General features: G+C 45.4%; 14 protein-coding genes across 14 annotated transcripts; 8 read left to right on the top strand and 6 right to left on the bottom strand.

Annotated features, from left to right (window-relative positions):
• Window positions 1-136: 136 nt before the first annotated feature.
• Window positions 137-3,106, top strand: KUCA_T00000972001 (uncharacterized protein; the record flags this gene model as incomplete). The annotated part of the gene is made up of 1 exon (XM_022605564.1): window positions 137-3,106. One exon carries the CDS (start codon window positions 137-139, stop codon window positions 3,104-3,106), a length of 2,970 nt encoding a protein of 989 aa, XP_022457020.1.
• A 62-nt stretch (window positions 3,107-3,168) lies between these two features.
• On the bottom strand, window positions 3,169-6,591 carry KUCA_T00000973001 (uncharacterized protein; the record flags this gene model as incomplete). The annotated part of the gene is made up of 1 exon (XM_022605565.1): window positions 3,169-6,591. The coding sequence occupies one exon, from the start codon at window positions 6,589-6,591 to the stop codon at window positions 3,169-3,171; it is 3,423 nt and encodes a 1,140-aa protein (XP_022457021.1).
• A 464-nt stretch (window positions 6,592-7,055) lies between these two features.
• KUCA_T00000974001 (uncharacterized protein) lies at window positions 7,056-8,040 on the bottom strand (the record flags this gene model as incomplete). The annotated part of the gene is made up of 2 exons (XM_022605566.1): window positions 7,056-7,894; window positions 7,989-8,040. 2 exons carry the CDS (start codon window positions 8,038-8,040, stop codon window positions 7,056-7,058), a joined length of 891 nt encoding a protein of 296 aa, XP_022457022.1.
• Window positions 8,041-8,680: 640 nt separating this feature from the next.
• Window positions 8,681-8,911, bottom strand: KUCA_T00000975001 (uncharacterized protein; the record flags this gene model as incomplete). The annotated part of the gene is made up of 1 exon (XM_022605567.1): window positions 8,681-8,911. One exon carries the CDS (start codon window positions 8,909-8,911, stop codon window positions 8,681-8,683), a length of 231 nt encoding a protein of 76 aa, XP_022457023.1.
• Window positions 8,912-9,227: 316 nt separating this feature from the next.
• Window positions 9,228-11,126, bottom strand: KUCA_T00000976001 (uncharacterized protein; the record flags this gene model as incomplete). The annotated part of the gene is made up of 1 exon (XM_022605568.1): window positions 9,228-11,126. One exon carries the CDS (start codon window positions 11,124-11,126, stop codon window positions 9,228-9,230), a length of 1,899 nt encoding a protein of 632 aa, XP_022457024.1.
• An 831-nt stretch (window positions 11,127-11,957) lies between these two features.
• Window positions 11,958-12,296, top strand: KUCA_T00000977001 (uncharacterized protein; the record flags this gene model as incomplete). The annotated part of the gene is made up of 2 exons (XM_022605569.1): window positions 11,958-12,053; window positions 12,108-12,296. The coding sequence occupies 2 exons, from the start codon at window positions 11,958-11,960 to the stop codon at window positions 12,294-12,296; spliced, it is 285 nt and encodes a 94-aa protein (XP_022457025.1).
• Window positions 12,297-12,730: 434 nt separating this feature from the next.
• KUCA_T00000978001 (uncharacterized protein) lies at window positions 12,731-12,859 on the top strand (the record flags this gene model as incomplete). Its single annotated transcript, XM_022605570.1, has 1 exon — window positions 12,731-12,859. The coding sequence occupies one exon, from the start codon at window positions 12,731-12,733 to the stop codon at window positions 12,857-12,859; it is 129 nt and encodes a 42-aa protein (XP_022457026.1).
• Window positions 12,860-12,970: 111 nt separating this feature from the next.
• Window positions 12,971-13,393, top strand: KUCA_T00000979001 (uncharacterized protein; the record flags this gene model as incomplete). The annotated part of the gene is made up of 1 exon (XM_022605571.1): window positions 12,971-13,393. One exon carries the CDS (start codon window positions 12,971-12,973, stop codon window positions 13,391-13,393), a length of 423 nt encoding a protein of 140 aa, XP_022457027.1.
• A 322-nt stretch (window positions 13,394-13,715) lies between these two features.
• KUCA_T00000980001 (uncharacterized protein) lies at window positions 13,716-13,841 on the top strand (the record flags this gene model as incomplete). Its single annotated transcript, XM_022605572.1, has 1 exon — window positions 13,716-13,841. One exon carries the CDS (start codon window positions 13,716-13,718, stop codon window positions 13,839-13,841), a length of 126 nt encoding a protein of 41 aa, XP_022457028.1.
• A 289-nt stretch (window positions 13,842-14,130) lies between these two features.
• Window positions 14,131-14,510, top strand: KUCA_T00000981001 (uncharacterized protein; the record flags this gene model as incomplete). The annotated part of the gene is made up of 2 exons (XM_022605575.1): window positions 14,131-14,139; window positions 14,211-14,510. 2 exons carry the CDS (start codon window positions 14,131-14,133, stop codon window positions 14,508-14,510), a joined length of 309 nt encoding a protein of 102 aa, XP_022457029.1.
• Window positions 14,511-14,965: 455 nt separating this feature from the next.
• On the top strand, window positions 14,966-15,517 carry KUCA_T00000982001 (uncharacterized protein; the record flags this gene model as incomplete). Its single annotated transcript, XM_022605576.1, has 1 exon — window positions 14,966-15,517. One exon carries the CDS (start codon window positions 14,966-14,968, stop codon window positions 15,515-15,517), a length of 552 nt encoding a protein of 183 aa, XP_022457030.1.
• Window positions 15,518-15,707: 190 nt separating this feature from the next.
• On the bottom strand, window positions 15,708-16,580 carry KUCA_T00000983001 (uncharacterized protein; the record flags this gene model as incomplete). Its single annotated transcript, XM_022605577.1, has 1 exon — window positions 15,708-16,580. The coding sequence occupies one exon, from the start codon at window positions 16,578-16,580 to the stop codon at window positions 15,708-15,710; it is 873 nt and encodes a 290-aa protein (XP_022457031.1).
• Window positions 16,581-17,090: 510 nt separating this feature from the next.
• KUCA_T00000984001 (uncharacterized protein) lies at window positions 17,091-18,017 on the bottom strand (the record flags this gene model as incomplete). Its single annotated transcript, XM_022605578.1, has 2 exons — window positions 17,091-17,510; window positions 17,574-18,017. The coding sequence occupies 2 exons, from the start codon at window positions 18,015-18,017 to the stop codon at window positions 17,091-17,093; spliced, it is 864 nt and encodes a 287-aa protein (XP_022457032.1).
• Window positions 18,018-18,551: 534 nt separating this feature from the next.
• On the top strand, window positions 18,552-20,855 carry KUCA_T00000985001 (uncharacterized protein; the record flags this gene model as incomplete). The annotated part of the gene is made up of 1 exon (XM_022605579.1): window positions 18,552-20,855. One exon carries the CDS (start codon window positions 18,552-18,554, stop codon window positions 20,853-20,855), a length of 2,304 nt encoding a protein of 767 aa, XP_022457033.1.
• Window positions 20,856-20,867: the final 12 nt, after the last annotated feature.

Raw genomic sequence — 20,867 nt, forward strand, 5'->3', positions numbered from 1 at the left:
TCCACGTGAAAAGGTGTGGATACCCCAAAATGTGCCGCTTTCATCGCGCTACACGCCCACAACACTTCACTTGCGATCCAGTTCAAAGGCTCCGCCAAGGCCAAGTAGTGCTGCTTAGCACAAATTTTCAGTTCCAATGAAGTTTGGCCAGGAGCTTGAAAGGAACAAAGTTCCTGAGTGGCAGTCACAATACTTGGATTACAAAAAGGGAAAGAAGAAGTTGAAGAAGCTTGACAAGGTTACTGCGCTGTCATCAGGCAGTCTTCGTTCTAAAACTACTCCAAGATTGTCTTTCAGCGCCTTCAAAAGAACTAGCACGGATGGAAATATTTCCAATGACTCGCGGTTGTCTTCGCTGGCCTCCCTCAACCTTCCTCCACCAGCCATCTCACCAAGTCCTAGCAAGAAGAACCATAGCTCAAACGATACACCGGGGTCCGCAGACAAGCCCAACGATAGGACGCCTCTTCTACAGGCTACAGGCGTCAATGCCCCTGGAATATTGAGACATGCTGATGCAAACAGCTCAGTGGAGTCGCTGGACTCCGAAGCTTCTCAGCACGGTCAACGGCATGAAGACATGCCTACTCCGGTGCACTTCAAATCCCAGACTTACGGGGGATCCCACAGCTCGCCATATACTCTTGAAAGGAAGAGATCTGCGGTTGGCGCTTTATACGACTCTATTCGAAGACCGCGTTTGTCGTCCTATGGAGGGAGAACCATCGGAGGTGAAATACCTTTGGAACCAATTGCGGAATACGCCAGATCTGAATTTTTGAACTGGGTTGATGCAGAGCTTTCAAAAATTGAGGTTTTCTACAAGGAAAGAGAGGACAGTTCTTCTGAACGATTCTGGATTTTGGAGGAGCAGATTGAGCTCCTCAAAGAGCAGAATATTCGAAGATTGCGCAAGGCTCAGCAGATACGGGCAAATGAACGAATGGACGAAAACCTTGATAGTTCTAACACCAATGGCGATGGCACAGAAGACTTAGGTGACGATCAATCGGACAATTTAGCAGGATTCAAGCGTGATCTCCTGTATTTCGAGTTTTCAGCCAAAAGAGCAATCGGCTGGCTTAATAACTTTGAGACCCCATCTCTACCGAGATTCAAATGGCGCGCAGAAGGCGGCGTGGAAAAACAGTATTACGAAGAGGACTATAACGAGGAAACACCTCCGCCAGTAGAGGATCCCCGTTACAACCGAAAGGACTATAGCAGAAAGACCAATGTTCCTTACTTGGTTGCCAAGAGGCAGATTAGGGTCGCTGTTCTGGAGTTTTACAGATCTTTGGAGTTGCTGAAGTCCTACAAGCTTCTAAACAAAATCGCCTTCAGGAAGATGGTCAAAAAGTTTGACAAAACGACGGGTAGCAATATTCAAGCTACATACATGGAAAAGGTTAACAACGCCTACTTCCTCAAGAGCGACGTTGTGGACAATCTAATGACAAAAGTGGAGGACATGTACTCTTCAACTTTTGAGCGTGGTAACCGAAAAGTTGCGGTCGCTAGATTGAGATCATCAGACACTCCAGCAACTTATTACACCTCTATTTTCACTTCTGGATTGCTGCTGGGCATAGGAACCCCTTTCTTTGTTTTGGCAACCTATCTGGGAACTTACAAGACAGTCACAGGAAACCTTGAGTCCGGGAGATACATACTACAGATATGGGGAGGTTTTGCCATAGCCATCTTCATGGCGCTTCTTTTTGGTATCAACTGCTACATTTGGACCAAGTTCAAGATTAACTATAAGTTTATCTTTGAATTTGACCAAAGAACTGCCTTGGACGTCAAGCAATTTTTCCTACTACCTTCACTCATGTTTGGGCTTGCGAGCATGTTTGCCTGGTTTGGATTCTCGGACTTTTGGCCTCATATCATTGCTGCGAGAGACTGGCCCTGGTTCTTTGTTGGTATATCTCTGGGGATAATTTTCTGCCCTTTTGACACTTTCTACAGAAGCTCTAGAGCCTGGATCTTGACTGCGATCTGGCGTCTTCTCTTGAGCGGATTCTATCCTGTGGAATTCAGAGACTTCTTCATTGGAGACATTCTTTGTTCACTGACATACTCAATATCCAACATATCTCTGTTTCTTTGTCTTTATTCCACGCATTGGAGAAATACAGGAGAAACGGGACTTCCTACGAAATGTGGTTCATCCAGGTCTAGAGTCATGGGGTTTTTATCTACTGTTCCCAGTTTGATGAGATTCATGCAGTGTCTGCGGCGTTATGCTGACACTGGAGATTGGTTCCCCCATTTGGCAAACATGCTGAAATACACAATGTCTGCAGTCTATTACATTACCCTCAGTGTCTACAGGATATCTACCACGACTCCTAATCGTGCCATTTTGATCACGTTTGCATCGATAAACTCTATCTACAGTGCAATTTGGGACATTTTCATGGATTGGTCTCTGATGCAGGCTGGTTCAAAGCACATTTTCCTTAGAGACGATTTGATATTCAAAAGCCCGTGGTACTATTACATTGCCATGGTTGTCGACGTTATTCTGAGGTTTCAGTGGATATTCTACGCCCTTTTCACGAGGCAGATCCAGCAATCTGCTGTAACATCGTTTGGAATTGCCATAGCTGAGCTGCTGAGAAGATTCATCTGGATATTTTTCCGCATGGAAAACGAACACTGCACCAATGTACATTTATTCAGGGCATCTCGCGAAACACCGCTACCTTATCCCGTTCTTCACAAAGCTCACTATTCTCATGTTCACATTCCCACAGTTGATCTCGGTTCCGCAGACGAGGAAGCGACGTCAATCTCCGCTCCTCCAAAGAAAATACTCAAAAGAAGGCCTTCCATATTTCCTCAATTCTTGGAGCATGCAAGTAATGTCATCAACAAGGCTCATATCAAGGACTTCCAGAGAAAGAAGTTCGACCCAGCCCTGGCTGGCACACGTGATGACGAGAGCAGTGAAGAAGAAGACGATGATGATGACGATGATGAAAATGATGAAAATGAAGCTCTTCAAGGAGAGGTAGAGGAACTTGATAGCGGATCGGACGATGAACAGATTGCTCGACGCAGGACTGGAAGGAGCTCTACTGCAAATAACGATTAAGTTTAAACAAGTTTGTATTACCATTTGAAAATTCAACCCAAAGTCTTGGTTGATATTAAGAACTAGGACTGTTGAACCTTTGCGTAGTTAGGAGGTCTCAGCTTCCTATTGATTGTTTTTGCAGCCCATATTGGCAAGAGTGAAGTTGCAAGAATGGTCACCAATTGCCAGAAGAAAGACAATGACGCGACGTAACTTAGGTTAAAGTATTCCGCAAGGAATGGAACAGTACCGACATAGATAATAAGTGTGACCCATTCGGCTATCATCATGATTTTCGTCCAAGTATTGATCTCAAGGGCCACCATAGATAACTCGTTCAAGATCAAGGCAGTGAATGATAATGCCACCATCGAAGTGAATAGATCTTCAGTCAACCCAGTGAAAAGCTGCGAGAAACCTTGGATGACTATTCCTTGGAATAAAGAGACGGATACCCACACGAAGAACGTCTTATATGATAACGAGCGCCCTTCTGTGAGTTCCTTGTAAAGTTCGGGATATAGGTTTGCAACGCTTTCATTGACATCACAATCCAGGGCAAGAGAAAAGACTGGTGCCATGGTGTATGAGGTCGCATAGCCAACCATAAGCCATCCTTGGTACAATGCCAACGGCTCAAAAGATGACGAGATGGAGTAGACTGCTTGGCAAACGGATATTATGAGACCTCTGTGAATGACAAACTGAGACAGTTTTGCACTTCTTTTGTATGAGTTACGGCCATGCCATAAGAGCAGCTTCGTGAGGTGACAAAACTGAGTGATAGAAAAATCAGCAGCAAGAGATGCTTGTTTTCCCTCTTTTCCAACAATGCCGACACCCACGTCCGCACATTGGATCATGCTAACGTCATTTCCTCCATCACCGATACAGCAAACTCTCTTGCGAGTAGCTTCCCTGATCAACAATGCCACATCAGCTTTCTGCTGGGGTGAGCAACGGCAAGCAATGACTGTTGGCAAATGTACCACGATATCGAAAAACTCTTGCTTGTAAAAAGTCAAAAACAGTCCCAACGACTCACCGTCAATCAAAAGACAGGCGTCTCTATTGCTCTTCAGATACTCAATGGATTGCAATGCCCCTTCAGCTCTCGTCAGCTTGGTGATTGTGTGGACATACTGACCTCTTGATATTAGCTTAGCACTCACCGAAACACACTTTGCGGTCTCGACTTTATCACCTGTTAGCATCCAAATCTTGACACCTGCATTTCTCAAAAGTTCAATGGATGCCTTGACGTCCTTTTGTAGCTTATCCTCGACACCCGTCAATCCCAATAGCTCCAAATCATGTTCCATGTACTGGGCCAACACCTTTGCCATTTCTTGGTCGCGGCTGACCATTGAGAGCGAGGCCTCGTGGTATTTAGATTTGAATTCCTCGTATAGATTGGTGGTCAACTTCTTTCTGGCAATAACCAAGGTCCGTAAACCTTCTCTAGCCATGTTTCCCGTTTCCTCCTCGAGCCAGTCACTCTGTTGAACAATCTTCATCATGACTGTGTCTGCACCCTTTTGCATGAACCAGAGTTCATCTCTTCTTTTGTCGTATGTGATTATACCCATTCTTTTGGTTTCAGAGCTGAAGGGAAACACTTGGAGAATGTCATAGTCGTAATATTGACGTGTGTGGTTACTGGAAAGAGTCAGACTCGTTCTGTCTCTTTTCACCAGAGAAAGCCCCACAGATTCAGTGAATTTGACAATCGCGATCTCGTCAGGGGAAGCCGCCTGATAAGTTATCTCGCCGTCCTCCATTGATGGGGTGACGTTATGACAAATGGCTAATGTCGTCACCAGATCGCGCACACGGTTGCCCATATCTCTTCTAGTGGCTCTAACTGCGGAGTCATGGCCACCTTTCATGTAGTCAGCAACCATGTCCATGGTATCCCCAGCATATGAGACTGTACCCAAATGCAACTTTTTCAGCTCCATGTCATTTTGAGTCAAAGTTCCTGTTTTGTCACTCAGTAGGTACTCAATCCTTCCTAAATCCTCGGGGATTGTACTCGTTCTCACCACTGTTTCTGGGATCGACTTGTCATGCTCTATCTGATACGCATAAACAGACTTACCCAAATCCAGATTAACTCTCAAGGACACGGGAATGATGGTAGAGAACAGGATGAGAAATCTCATAATGTCCGTATACCAATCAGATTTGAATCCTTGGCAAGCAACCAGGATGACGGATAGCAGGAATACACAGAGGCATAGAATCTTAGATAAGCTGTTGATCTCCAGTTCTAGTAAACCTGTCTTGACACCAGGTGTAGATGTGTTCATTGCCTGTCTGGTGTCACCTCCCGTGTATATTATGCAACCAATAGCAGATCCTGATGCAAGCACCGTGTTTGCCCAAAGGGTGTTATCCACAGTCAATGGGGATGTATGAGAGTTGAAAGTGATCTTACCACTGAAAGAATGGATCTCTTTTGTTGGAGTCCCTACCGTAATGGTAACATTCTCTAGGTCTTCCAGCAAAGCCTGCTGGGTCAGGGAACTGGCAATTCTCAGTTTCCAATCTGTTTCACCATCTAACTGATCTGTTTTGATAAAACTCTCGCCATTTTTCTCGCTGGCTTGAAGTAATATCATATCTGCAGGAATCCTTCTGTCTTTGTGTAATCTAACTAGATCACCACATTTCAATCTTCTGGCCTGCACTGGCAACGTCGAGCCTATCACCTCGAACAGCTCATTGTTCTGACCTCTATCTCTTCTCCTTCTCTGTATATCATCTATAGCCTCCTTCGACATAGTCACGATCAAAACAAATGCAAGCGGAACAATGTATGAAGATAGATAACCTATCCGTAGCGCTGGAATGGCTTGTGAAAGAGCGACAAGCAAGAAGTACAAGTTAAAGAAAAACTTGAACTGCTCGTACAAGATGATTGGAACAAACGAAAACATGTTGTATTTGGCATTGGATATGGCGTTTGAAGGGTACCTAGAGTCGACTCCAGGTCTGATGATCCTCTCCTCCTCTGCAAATAACGAACTCTCGTAATCATGATCGGGCAATTTGACTGCTTTCCGGTGATCTCTACCAATCCGCGTTGAATTCTTAAGGGATTGAACACCCTTAGACCAGATCGAGGCCGTGTTTCTGCCGTTTCCATGGGAGCCGCCTTCTTCCGTGCCGATCAGAGGTATATCTCCCTCGTCAAACTCGTCGTCAAAATAGTCTGTGTTACCTGAATTCATGTTTTGTGTGGAAATTGAGTGCAGAGGAATGTTTCTTGTGAGAGATTCTGTATCAAGATCCGAAGTCGATCTATACGTGCTTGTAGCAAAAGGGTTGTAGGTGACGTTCTCTAGGGCGACGTTTAGAGAGTTTTCGAAATCCTTGTCATACAAATGGTTCAAACTGTGCTGGCGTGATACCTGCCTGCTATTTGCGGAATTGGTATCGATTCCTCTCTCTGGTTGCTGTGAAGAGATTGAATGCGTCCTTGAGTTTGATGATGACATCAAGCAATGTTTATGCCTGCCCACTGGAAGATTGGCAAAGGCAAACTGGTTCGGACCAAGACGTCACTAATAGGCAGTACTAGATTCAGCTACTGGCCTCAGATCAATATTGGCTGGAAATTATTATCACGATGAAACTATGCTGATTCCGCAAGGGCGTATGTGGCAGTTGGCTACGCCATGAGATTTCCCTTCAGTCGCCTGCGTATCAGCACGGACACGTCCTGGGTGAAAACAAAGATAGGCCATAGTAAAGTTATCATTATTCCTATCACAACGAGAGATCATCCTTTCTATAAATGAATGGGAAAAAATAGGCCCATAACGAACCTCTCATTAATAACACGTGATCATATCCTGAATGAAAATTTTGGTCCGAAACTACAATGCATGTACTCTAGAATCATAAGTATATGACTATCTAATGCGATAACTTATCACCTCGCTTCTCCAGGTCACCTCCCTCAGACACGACAGTTGGCGATTTCAAACGTCAAAATATCCGAAGCGTTTTGGTTCTTTAATCCGTCCATGATGTTTGCAATGTTCTTCTTCTCGACCATGGCCGACACAGCCACCCAATCATCGTCTTCCAATGGTGAGACTGTAGCAGCCCTTCTGCCTGGAGTCAACTGCAGCAGGCCAGGCAGGTTGGATCTTGGAGCATTGTAATTACACAGCACATACTTCTGTGCAGCCAACACACCTTCGATTCTCGACTTGATGAGCTCGACCAGCTCGGAATTCGTCTGATCCTTGGAGACAATCAAGTGTGCAGATGTGTCTATCACGGTGTCGATAGCGCAAAGACCCGCAGCTCTCATGGTTTCACCACTCTCAACCAGATCGGCAATAGCATCACCAACTCCTAGAGCACATGAGGCTTCCACAGAGCCTCCCACGAACTTGACTTTGGTCTTCATGTCTTGAACTGAAACGCCCTCCAGCTCTGCAAAGTATTTCTTGGTCAGGTTAACGAAACTTGTGACAATGGTCTTACCGATGAGCTCTTTTGGTTCTTTGAACTTTCCATTTTCTGGCACCTGAATCTGTAGCTTACATCTGCCAAACAACAAGTCCATTCCGAGCTCAACATCGACGCCGCTTTCCTCAACCTGGTCGACACCGGTTATACCGAGAGCACATCTACCTTCACCAACGAAAGTTGGTATGTCTGCCGCTGGCAAGAAAATCAAAGCTATTGGCAAGTTTGTGCAAAGAGAAATATCCAATCTGTTGGATCTGCGGAACTGAATGTCCGAGCCTTGGAGCAAAGAAAGACATTTTTCATAAAGACGGCCCTCTACGCATTATCAGTTAGTTATGACGGACTTAGATGATCAGCATTATGCGATCGCTAATAGAGGCTTTCTAGATGAAAACAAAACATGACTCACTTTTGGGTACCGCAAACAAAAGCCTATCACTGAGGTGGTTGACTAAATCCATGGTTTTGTTCTTCGTTTGACGTCCACCGTGCTGTCGAAGGACTAGACCGCCGGGATGACTCTAAGACCGGTTTTTTTTCATCACTATCTTTTGCGTGTACGCGACTCAATAAGCGACAATCGGATTAGTAAGGTATTATATAATCACATTCTAAATTCTGAAGAGAGGGTAATAGGTTACCCGTACTTGACGCACAAAATTCTCCAATAAGTGATGCGGGCACTACCAAAGGTTGTGGGTGCCGAAATTTCGATGGTTTCCTAAGACGATTGAAAAAAAGTTGATTTAGTTCTTTCCTCACGTATACAAGACTATAGTTATCATTCAAAATGGTATGTGTTTTTTGTTGAAAAGTTGCTCGATGTTTGCAAATCAGCGTTTCCATCACTTTTGAAACATTTATCTTGTCCATAGCCCAAGAGACGACTGGGGCCCATATCCAGGAGACGACGTGTATGGGTATGACCTTGCGAAATCCTGGTCTACAGACTAGGCGAAAACTGTCGAGATATCTCTGAGCTAAGCAGATATTCATTTCATTGCGGCAAACTTGAATTGTCAAGCACATTTTTGTGGACTGGTTATGGGACGGCTGATACCATGCAACGGGCATTTTGCAGACACTCAGGAAGCACGATTACTAACTTACCTCCAGGATACCAAAACTCCAGTTACCCTTGCTAAAGTTATCAAAGTTCTCGGTAGAACCGGTTCCCGTGGTGGTGTCACCCAGGTCAGAGTTGAGTTCATCGACGATGCTTCCAGAACCATTGTCAGAAACGTCAAGGGCCCAGTCAGAGAGAACGACATCTTGTGTTTGATGGAATCCGAGAGAGAAGCCAGACGTTTGCGTTAAGGCGGTTTTTTTCATGTTCAGGAAGGATATTAATAAGTACAAAAGAACCACCTGAGGGATCAGACTACTTCAAGAATTTTCATGATCGAGGATTGTCTATTGACCTGAATCCGCCCTCACACTCTTTTTGTATTCGATTACTCTCAAGATTGTTAAAAAATTTATGCATCATTCAAATTGTAGATATTGCTGTTCGTGAAAAGGCTGAAAAAGAGGATGAATAACTAACTAGCGAGTAGCACCAGCCAGTAAAACTACATCTGCTTCGATAAAATAGTTGAGTTATACTACACAGATCATTAGTTTACATGAAGTATCGGTTTGATATAATTCACTGTTGTTGCTGCTGCTGATGTTGTTGTTGTTGTTGCTGTTGTTGTTGTTGCTGCTGAGCTTTGATTTGCTCTCGCTGCCAAAATTTCAACAGCAGGTCTCCGTATTTGTACATCTCCTCCATCTGAATCATGAGCTTGAAATCCAACAGTAACAGAAACTGCAACTCCAAATGATTAAGCTCTTCCAATGGCAAACCACCCACCTTCGCGTACCTCGCGTTCTTGTAGAATACATCACTGAAGAACTTGGATGCCACCGTGATACCAGATATTATGAGTCTGTGGATGTTATAGCTGTCCATCACAAACAGCTGGTTCTTCTGCGATTTCAAAGAAGCCCTTTCGTCGTCGGTCATTGAGTCGTCGTCAGATCCGCCACTCAGTCCAAGCGTCGATTGAAACTCCCCAGCGTTGGCTCGCCTGGCGATTCTATCAAAGTACACCAGCAAACTTAGAAACACATCGTTGGTAACAGGACAGTACTTCAGTATACGGGTCAGATAGGCATGTAAGCTTATTGCAGGTATATTCCTTCCATGGAATGCAAGCACATTGGCAGTGTATTTGTTTGCGGAATTAATTCCCTGATTGGGGTCATGTTCATGGTTGTAGTGCTCAGGATGGAGTAAATCGTTTGCCTCGACGATTTTCTGCAACAACGCGGCCAACATAACAATCAGATCTTGCACAGGGTGTTCAGCAATGTTCAAATGCTCGTCACCGGCAGCAGACCTCGTGAGAGCCGAAATACTATCCCGCTGGGTCAGACCTGCGAACGAGTCGTTCGCTGGACGCGAAACGGAGCTGCTGAACGCGTTGTTTGAGTTTTGGGGGTGGTTGGCCAGTCTTTTCTGCCTCTCATTCTCTTGAGATTGAGCGAACGAAACGTGCGAAAACGTGCTGTGTGCTGGGGCTGATGCCGACATAAATGAGGAATGGCTGGAGTCTGAATGGTGGATCTGGGGAGGACCTTGGGGAGGACCTTGGGAGACTGGACCTTGGGGAAGAGGACCCGGAGGAAGTGGACCTTGGGGCTGAACAGCCTGCTGAGCATCTTGGTATAACGTGCTTGAAGAGGAGTTCGTGGAGAATGCAGTATCTTTTGTGAGATCTGTTGTCGTGGTGGCCGGTGTTGGTTGGGGCTGGAACCCCAGGTTCTGGAAGCCACCTATTGCGATGTTGCGTCCAGTATAGGAGTTCTGTCTCGAGGGGTCCATCTGCTGAAACGAGTTGTTTTCCGGTCCAACTTGACCTCCATTAGATCTGTATGATGAACTCACCACAGATGGGGTGTTGTGGAAAGGAACGAATGCCAGACTTGGGTTTCTTTCGAACTGGCTGGAGGTAAGCATGGACCCAGATTGATCATCGCGCCGCTGGCCAAAGCTCTGATTAGGAATGCTATTTTGGAACGGCATTGATTGTCTCAATGAATTGCTAAATGAGCTACCCATCTGCTCGCTACCAAAGGACCGGCCGAACGGCTGTTCCGCCTGCTGTGGCTGCTGGTGATGGTGGAGCTGCTGGTCGTACGGCTGCATCTCGCTGTGCTGCGGCGGCATGAACCGAGATTGTCTCTGGCTCTGGAGTTTTGTGGTCAACAAACTCGTCCTGTTTGCGGGGGTCTGCGCAACTGGTCTACTTGCCGTGGAAGCATAGTTGGCAGGGTCCGTCTCACCCTGAGCAGACATGTCGAAGGACCCAGCTCTGTGGGGAACGGCAAACGGTGGATGAGCAGAGGGACTATATCCGGTTATTGGACTCGAGTATGAGTTGTTCACTCCAAAGTTGGAATGATGCGATGACGGTTGGAAATCCTGGCCTTGAATGGGTTGTCCTTGCTGGCCTGCTCCTTCTATCACCTGCATTCGCTGGGAGTTGTAGTTTGTGTTCATCGTGGAGGTCTCAAGGGCTTTGTAATAATCGTGATCTTATCCCGTGATCTGGTCTCGTTATCAAAATCTTGTAGTTTTTAAAATCAAATATTGCACCAAAAAGAAACGATGTCGGACTTGGTGCAACTGAATTCGTGGGTAGCGAGCCTCAAGTAGTTAGGCAAAAATCCAGTGTTTTTGTATAAGGTTTCAAACCCAGGTTATCTTCACAGATATCTCCAGTTGCCTTGTTGTGAAGGCTTTGTTGGCGACTTTGTGTTGTTATGAAATGCCGTGTTGATAGCTCTAACGCTCCCTGATATAACACTGGAAGAGTGACAGCTGGCAGGGAAGAATTGAGTGGCGTTTTTTTTGAAACCTGAATGGGTTCGAAACGGCTTTGTTTTTGAGCTTGAAATTCCCAAGCTATATCTTGTAATAGATAAAGCTGAGTTGTTGGCAGAGGGGACACGGCCAGCAAAGACCCATGAGGGTCCTAACCTAAATCCATGCACAGAGCGGGAATGCGTGCATTCAGCCAAAACGCTTTTTGGGACCCCGGAGGATTTCGGGATGCCGTTTTTGATTGGTTATAGGGTTACATTATGTATAAATTGCAATTCTACAAGGATCAACTATATTTGGTAAGTTTTTTCATCACATTTAATACACCGTGAGGGCTTTAGGCCGTTGCGTTGGTTATCATTACCGCCTCGCCTATTAGATGAGTGCGTATCTTGATTGTCATCTCATCGGAATATGTGTGGTTATTAAAACGGGCCCCTATATTATTTTGGGCGAAGGTCAGACAATGCCAGGCACTGTGGAGAGCACATAGTTTCGACTGTTCGGATGTCTAGGGCTTCTAAAATTACATTCAGACTGAGTCTGGCGCTGTCTGCTGGAACAGCAATAGGAGTGTATTACCTCCAGCAATCCGAGAGGGATGTAGGTAAAAGTTTTACTTCCTTAAGCTCCGAGTCCAGCTACTAACATCCACAGGCTCTGAAACTTGGTCCGATCAAGGATGCGGCTAGAGTAGCCGAGAGGAGGAAGCAGGAAGAGCTCACGTCGAAGCAGAAGGCTAACGTGAAGGAGTTTGAGCTTCAACAGAAGCTGCGAGCGGAATTTGAATCTGTTCAGCCATTGAGTGGGGAGATCATAGAAGGTCTAGACCAAGACAAAAAATGAGAATCGGGACGTGCTGGCGGGATAGATGGGGTTTATTTGGAGATTCTATTATTCTCTCAGGTCGTTAAGGATTTTAGAATAGTCCTGCCAATGTCAACTCTACATCATCATACACGTACATAGTCAAAATCAAGCTCAGCATCGTCAAAAAAATACGGCCTCTCAATGAGACTTTGGCCAACCATTACAGAATAATTCCCCCCAAAAATTCGTCGCAAATCTCCCTGCACTGTCTTATCAATTCTGGCTCATTATTTTTCTCAATTCTCTGTTTATTGGTAGTCATTGGCTATTTTTCATTTAAACTTGAACTAGCCTTACTTTGGCATTTGGCATCGGGGCGCATAATCACTTGGGGTAGCACACGCAAATCAGATTTCGTCTTCGGTGTTTCTTCCCCGGCCCTCTTTGGATCATACCTTGTACCACCTAGAATGTACTCTTTGCGTTCAATTGCTAAGACTGCCTCTTCTACCACCAGACTGAACACTTTAAACTTTGCCAGAATGAGCTCCACTTTGACTACCGTATGTATTGGATTCTTGAAAGCTCGGTCTGACTGATCGGCTCGGCTAGATGTACCTGTGGCAAATGGGTTGCCTGGCTGGTTCAATTCAAAGGTGACCAGCTCTGGCTTTTACTCTGATTTTGGGATTGTCATCAGTTGCCCTGTGATGCCTTTATTCGCAGCTGGTCTTATCCTTCCTGAACTGTCACTAACACCGCTACAGGTTTCTTCCAAGAACGCCCCACCAGCTGCTGCCTCTTACTCCCATGCAGTCAAGGCCAACGGATTCATCTACGTTAGTGGCCAAATCCCTTTCACTGCTGAGGGAAAGCCTGTCGAGGGCCAAATTGGTGACAGGGCTGACCAAGTCATCAAGAACGTGTTGGCTATCTTGAAGGACTCAAACTCTTCTTTGGAGAGAATCGTCAAGGTCAATATCTTCCTGACTGATATGGGCAACTTTGGTGCCTTCAATGAAGTCTACGCCAAATATTTCAGTGTCCACAAGCCAGCCAGATCATGTGTTGCCGTTGCAGCCTTGCCATTGGGTGTTGACGTTGAGATGGAGGTTGTTGCCCTTGAAAACTAGGCGCTCCGGCTATATAAATGCCATGCTATCTAGTCGAAGCATGTGTTAATAGATTTTGATTCCTTTCGGGAAATTATTGTCTTTGAGACGGATGTCTCTCTTACACTATTGTATACGCCTTTTAAATATTTGGTAGTGTTATAATTAAGTATGAGTGTTAATATATCACGTGAGTGAATAGAGGGCTTGTACCCTTGAAGATTCTACGAAGAGGTCATGTGACTTGCGAGACGGTCCCTTCGATAGTCTGAAAAATTGAGGCTTCCTTTAACAGTTAAACAATCTTCATCTCCAATATCCATCTTCAATACATAGTTCAAAAATGGCTCAAAGAGTTACTTTCAGAAGAAGAAACCCATGTATGTATTTGACACCACGAATTTACCAGGAACCAAGGACGTATTTCAGAGTGTTGGGAGGGAACCAGAGAGAAAGCATCAAAAGTTGAACACCAAAGAACCTAAAGAGTTATATCACATTGAGTACGGAATGATTCTCAGCAAAGGACTAGGCTATGGATTCAAGAAAGTCTAGTTGCTTCTTCTCAGACCCAAGAGTGAAAAATTTACGAAAACGAAAGACGGATTAAAAGACAGCCGTTACCATCATCAAGGAGCCATTGTCAGAGCCTCGAATTATACGTTGTGAATCCAAAACCGGCTACTCTGCTTTGAATCGATGAGGGATCTTGCTCATTCACCCTATAAATTTCTCTCTGTTGAAGTCTGATCATCTGAATGTCCGAAGTCTGGAATCACTTTTCACAAGCATACTAACTTTACCCCTTTTAGACAACACCCGTTCCAACCAAATCAAGGTTGTCAAGACTCCAGGTGGTGTCTTGAGAGCTCAACACTTGAAGAAGTCTGGTACCAGACCTAAGTGTGGTGACTGTGGTGTTGCCCTTTCTGGTATCTCTTCTTTGAGACCAAGAGAGTACGCTTCCGTGTCCAAGACCCACAAGACCGTTTCTAGATCTTACGGTGGTTCCAGATGTGCCAACTGTGTCAAGGAGAGAATTGTCAGAGCTTTCTTGATTGAGGAGCAGAAGATCGTTAAGAAGGTTTTGAAGGACCAGGCCGAGAAGGCCAAGTCCAGCGACAAATCCAAGAAATAAGTAATATGACTAATAAAACGTATGATTGGTGAAATTACACAAACCGTAAATTCAAGCCTAAAATTCGCCGCGTAGTAAGAGCTAGCTAGAGCTAAGATACCACTTAACTTTTCACCTCCACCTCCACCTTATAGAGAACAACCAGTATAGGCCGGAACTACTCTACCAAAACAGCACATTTTCAAAGCAAATTTTGCCAGATATATCCAACACACTAAAATAATCTTTCAGCTTCATTTTTTATCCGTTTTAGTCCAACGTGTCCCATTCCCACCCCCCGTGTTTAACTTCTCTATTCGTAGCCTGGGGGCCCTGCAGGTGTCGATACCATATGCCAGCCCTAAATAGTAGCCCCACGATGTTTCGCGCTGTATTCTACATCCAAGACTCTTTTCTTATTTGACTCAAATAAGTTGGTAATATTGTGTCGCGGCGTTATCACGTTTAACTAAACAATGAGCGAGAAAAGATTACTTAAAGAGCTAAGGACTATCTCCAAGGAACTGGTTCAGGAAGATTCCTCTCTAGCGCTGAATGGGGTGCTAGTGCTAGAACCGGTCTCGGAAGGCGACTTGTTTGAATGGAGAGCCAGAATAAGAGGACCTGAAGGCTCGTGTTATGCGAATGGAATATGGGATCTACATATCACGGTTCCCAGTAACTATCCCACGGCTCCACCTACATTCAGATTTGTCATGAGCTCAGAAAGAAACGCAAGGTTGGCTAGTGATTCTCCCACGGCAACTAGGGGAAGGTGCTTGCGTATGCCTCATCCAAATGTGAACTTCGAAACAGGCGAGATATGCCTTGATATTCTGCAGCAGATGTGGACGCCGGCGTGGTCGCTTTCCAGTTCGGTGGTTGCGATCGTAATGCTGCTTGATTCGCCTGAGCCCTTGAGTCCATTGAACATAGACCTGGCGAATTTGCTAAAATCTGGAGACCAGAAAGGTTACGATGATCTGGTGAAGTATTATATCGAAAGGTTCACCATTGCAGAGAGCTGAATTAGGGACTGTGATTAGAGCTTGCTGTGCTGCTCAATATGTCAAAATGCATGTATTCAATACGAAAAGTTAAAAAAAAAAAGTCGATCGCCAGCCAATCGTCATATAATATGTGGAAAGCAGTCTCTCTGAGAGCTTTGGAACCATCGGAGGCCTTGAAAAAATACATCACCAGTCGTATGCCAAACCCTCATTTAAATCCAAAATACTCCTCGATGTCATCAATCTTGATAGGCTTGCTCTTCTTCACCTCGTTTCCCTTTGCAGACTCTATATCCTTCAAATACTTAGTCTTCCTACTGGCTTTCTTGACCAGTTCCTGTTCCTCCATCTCGATATTCTTCACAATGATCAGATCGTCGCGGTAGGACTCTTCGCCCGGTTTTTTCGGAGGAGTGAAAGGCTTGAGCTTCTCCAGATAGCTCAAGGGCAGGTTGAACATTTCTGTGTTGTGTTGTTGCGTGTTAAGTATGGTATTTGTGAAGATGGAGGTGTATGGAACCAGATGTGGCTGTTTGGTGAAATATGGGTTGTAGTTCTTGAAACGCGCCGAATCGTTCTCTCTTATAGACTGCTTAGTGTTTTTGAAGTCAGCTAAACTCTGCAGTACAGACGCTTTTTTCTTTCGTTTCAACAACGCAGACTCCACCGGAAAGTGGTTCTTCTTCAAAGGCGTACACAGAGGCCTGTAGTTGTTCATAAGAACATCTATCATCAGCGTATTGAAGCTGATGTTAGAGGTAGATGGAACCCTGGGCAGGCTACTCAGGTACCGTTTCTTGACTCTCGTACCGGTTGCTGGAATCTCGGATCCAGCCTCGCCTTCCTTGACTGACTGTGATTCTTTCTTGGGGATATTCAAACCAGAAGCATCAACGGTTTGAAGATTAGAGAGCACCGGGGACGTCATTTGGACCTCCCCAGAAGTCGCTTCAGTGGCCGAATCGCTCTGTGCTTCTTGGGGATTGGCAGAAGCTGTCGACGATGAAGAGTATCTGACAAAAACTGCGTTTGGCTTGAGCACCCTCTTGGGTATCTTGGGCGTTGCCACTGTGAATCTCATGGTGTGGGTTTATCGGGAATTGCAGGATAGCAACAACAAGACGCTCTGGTCGAAAACTGTGAAACAAAAAGTGCCGGATATAAAGCTTGTAAAAACGCCCAGCGTAAGATACACAAGTCGGTGAAACAGCAGAGTTTGGTATGAGGGACACGTTTGATAGATGTGGTTCTGTTTAACAAGGAAGTAAGCAAAGGGGGGTAGAGTGACAGGGAGTTGATTCTGTCATCGAACTGCGGGTCGGGATGAGTCTTATCTAATCTCTGGGGCACCCAAAATTAAGCATGAGTCAAGACACCGATGATGAAAAACAACATAAAAAATTGGAAACAATGGGGGGGGGGGGGGACAGGTTATGATGTGGTAGTGTGTGTTTTATTACGAACCTGTGTATTTAATGCGAGTGAATTAGATTTTAAATGCCGAATCGACTCCAAAAGCGGTGCTGTACAGTATATGCCGGATTTTTTGGCAGGATGTGCCTTTCATTATTCACCATGGACACTGCCATGTTCACCACTCAATGTTCATATTGCCAAAAGGCTTGCTCTCGTAAAGCTCCTTGACCAGATCGTCAACATTCGGCAAGTAACATCTCAAAATTGACGCTTTGTCCTCGGTGCTTCGCCTTATACATCCGTCCTCATAGGCTACCTTGGGCGTCGCTGTGGTGTCTTTCTCTGACTGGCTCGTTCTCAATGACTTTGTCTCTGGCACAAGATAGAATAATAAAAATTCAAGTGCTCTGACTTGGACTTCTTTAGGCACGGCTGGATCCGATTTCTTCAATAATCTGCATACAATATCAGGTCCGTTCAGCTTCTCAAAGGTACGAATGCTCGGGACGGACCTTACTAAGCAGGAAACCAGAGTTTGCACCGCTGCCTTCACCACCACAGGTTGATTTCCTGGAACTATGCAATCCAAAATAAGCTGTAGTAGTTAGTATTTGTGTGATCAGTGAAGCCATGATTACGCGAAACATTGGAAACATACCTTGAGATTGGATTCGCGGCTGAATAAATTTCGTGAAGGGGGATGAATCAACAAAACTCCCTGAAGTACGGTATGCATCAAAACCATCGATTCCGCAGGGTAATCTCCAGGATTAATGATCATCCTGCTAAGAGTCTGGAGCAACGCGCTGGCCAGGTTGAGTTCGAACCCATTTTGCAACTTGACAAACTCGCCAAAAACGTCGTCGTCAATCGTGGGAACTTTCCATACCGCTCTATGAGACCTTTGGGTCTCCACTTTGGACGTGGATTTGCGAGATCGCGTCGCTGGAGGCGTGCTCCTTTTGGAAATCAACAGAGAGTATCGTGAGCACAGAACGGCTATCATACTGTCCAGTTTCTGTAGGCCATTATGAACAGCCGAGACGTCATTTCGGCCCAGTTCCTGAAAACAGTCACCGATGAATTTTTCCAATTCAGACATGCAGAGCCTAGTGGCGTTTAATTTTAATTTGGCACCTTATGATTAGGCAATGCAGCTTAACACATTTCCCACACCAACAACGCGTGGACCAGAGTTGGTTATGAACACACGTCTTTTCGGGACTGTGTCCCGTTTCCTCGGGGTCAATCAATCGATGCTCTGCACGCCGATCAATGAGGCTACGCTTATGCTCTTGTTATATGATCAGGGTCCATTGCACAGTTGGAAAAAAATCTTCACAAGCTCCAACATTTGAGCTTAGTCATTTCATCTGGTCCAGCGGTCTGGCCACTTATTTGTTGTTTTAGTTAATTTGGTCCACTGTTTCGGAAGCTGTCAGACTCCTGGCATTGCTAACTCGTGATACACGTCTCCGCAGCAAGAGAAGTTGCCGTGCTGAGTCGTTCGGACCAAAGCTGGCAATCGTCCTTATTTTGCTGTCTTATCAAAGCATCAGTTCAAGAGGTACATTCCGAATTTGTGACTCAAGTGTGGTGCGTTGATACTGTCCCTTCTGGCATAATCCGTCACATCATGTCTCTCAACGTGCGAAACACCTTGTCGCTCATGTCTGCTTCCACCAGGAGCACGATCATACTCGGGTGTCTGGTTGGAGTTCTATCTTCGGCTTGTCAGTCGGTTGGTCTGATACTGCAGAGGAAGTCCCATCTCATCCAACAGACCAAATCACACTATAAACCCCCATACAAGAGGTCTCTGTGGAGATTGGGATTCACGTTATTTATTGTGGCAAACGTGTTCGGTTCAAGTATACAGATAACCACACTACCGCTCATTGTGCTATCGCCACTTCAGTCTATAGGACTCGTTTTCAACGCCTGTTTCAGTTCGCTAATACTGAACGAGCCTTTCACGGTTTACTCCCTGTTTGGCACTCTGGTGATCAGCATAGGGGCGTTTTTGATAGCGAGTTTCGGGGCTATACCGGAGCCCGAGTACACATTGGATGACTTCATGGTTCTATTGCGAAGAAAACCATTTGTGATATGGGCCTCGCTGGATGCTGTGCTGGTTTGCGTATTTCTAGGATGGATAGTCGTGATGAAGAATCTCGATCAAGCTGAGCATGATGACAATTTCGGGCATTTTCATCTTACGAGTCCTGTGAGAGTCTCCAAGAATTCTCGTGGAGAGACCGAGGAGCAGGATCCTCTTCTTAGCAGAGTCACTTCTGTGACTTCGCAAGGTTCTAGCACTGTTTCTGGCATGGAGCAGAATGATATGTATCGCCAGGTTCTCTTTGCATCGGGTATGAGAAGTGTTGATCGGTTTGCCCCGTTATATTCTACCTATTTCGCAAAGTTGAAGGACAAAATAAGTCTACTCAAAGGTGGGTGTAGAGCACTGCTCTTTGATATGTCACATGAAAGCTCGATGATGATGCAGGGTGCTCTATTTGGTGTGGTGAGTGGAATAATGTCTGCTCACTCGCTGTTGCTGGCCAAGTCAGTCATAGAAATCTTGGTGAATGCATTCAATGCTGGAAGTGTTCACGCCATGCTGAAAATCCTGAACCATCTGGAGTCATGGTTCATAATAGGTGGTTTCCTGACCCTCTGTCTCACGCAACTGTGGTTCTTGAACAAAGGGCTCAAGAGAGTTTCCACCTCGATCTTATACCCTCTGGTTTTTTGCATCTACAATATCGTGAATATCTGTAATGGTATGATATTCTACAAGCAATGGGGCTCGGTTACATATGTCCAGCTTTTCAATATCATCATTGGAACGATATTGGTTCTGGGAGGTGTGTTTGCTCTGAGCTGGAGACTGGATGATGCTGTCTGTGCCGATCCAAAAACACCCACACTGCAATGTACGACTACATTTGCCAGTCCAGGCTATGGCTCTACCAATCTGGTGAGTCCTATGGACCCTACTAGTCCCAGGAGCGTGAGGTCCAGCTCTGCAAAGACAAAATGGTACTCAAACAGGGCATTTCTCAGGAACTCGGTGGGTTCTATCCAGGATCACATAAACACCTCCAAGATGGAAAATACGTCATTGATAGACTATACGCCTGGCGTTGAGCCTGAATCCTACTCCTCGTTGGCAGAGGTGGTTGCCAGAAGAAAGAGTTTGAAAAATAACGAGAGGACTAGCCGCAACATCCCCAACTTAAGTATCGATACGCATCAGCAGAGTCTTGAAGAGGGATTGTCCGAGTACGTTTCCTTTGGATCCCCAAAAGATACCTCGTCTTTCACGCAGGATGCAGACTCGAATATCACGCCGATTATCAACGCCGGCTCTCTGCAGAGTGGGAAGGCTTTGCTTACCCCGCTGTCAAAATATAAGCCGCAATGGGATAAGACACCCACAAAGAGTGGAAGGAGCGATACAGGGTTTTCATTGGCACAATTATCACCGTTCAGAGCATTCTCGTCCTCCAAAACTGACCCCGACATCTCTTCGTCAACCGCACGAGATGTTGACTCCAAACCACATGCTCCGGATAATGACCTTGAGAACAGAGCCTTGATGAACGAAGATTACAATTCTCGCAATCCCTTCAGCTACAGCATGAATAACACCATGGAGGAGATTCACCACCAAATCATAGCAAATAACTACGGGCCAGGACAGCCTACTCCTGGTGTTCCTTCGATAAACGAAGGTCAAGTGGCAGCCAGGGCAAATTTGTCCGAGGACCTGGGCTCCTCGGTTGATATCAACAGAAAATCTATCAGTTCTATTTCGGGTACGCGGCACCAAAGCGAATTCAAGCCGTCGGAAAACTGGCCTAGCAAAACGCATGGAAGAAGAGTGTTGTCTTTTGAGCAAAACGAGCTGCTCAGCCAGTTGAGACTCAATTAGGTTCAAGGATCA

Source organism: Kuraishia capsulata, genomic scaffold, assembly GCF_000576695.1.
Source record: "Kuraishia capsulata CBS 1993 genomic scaffold, Kuraishia_capsulata_scaffold_1, whole genome shotgun sequence".
NCBI classification, from domain to species: domain Eukaryota; kingdom Fungi; phylum Ascomycota; class Pichiomycetes; order Pichiales; family Pichiaceae; genus Kuraishia; species Kuraishia capsulata.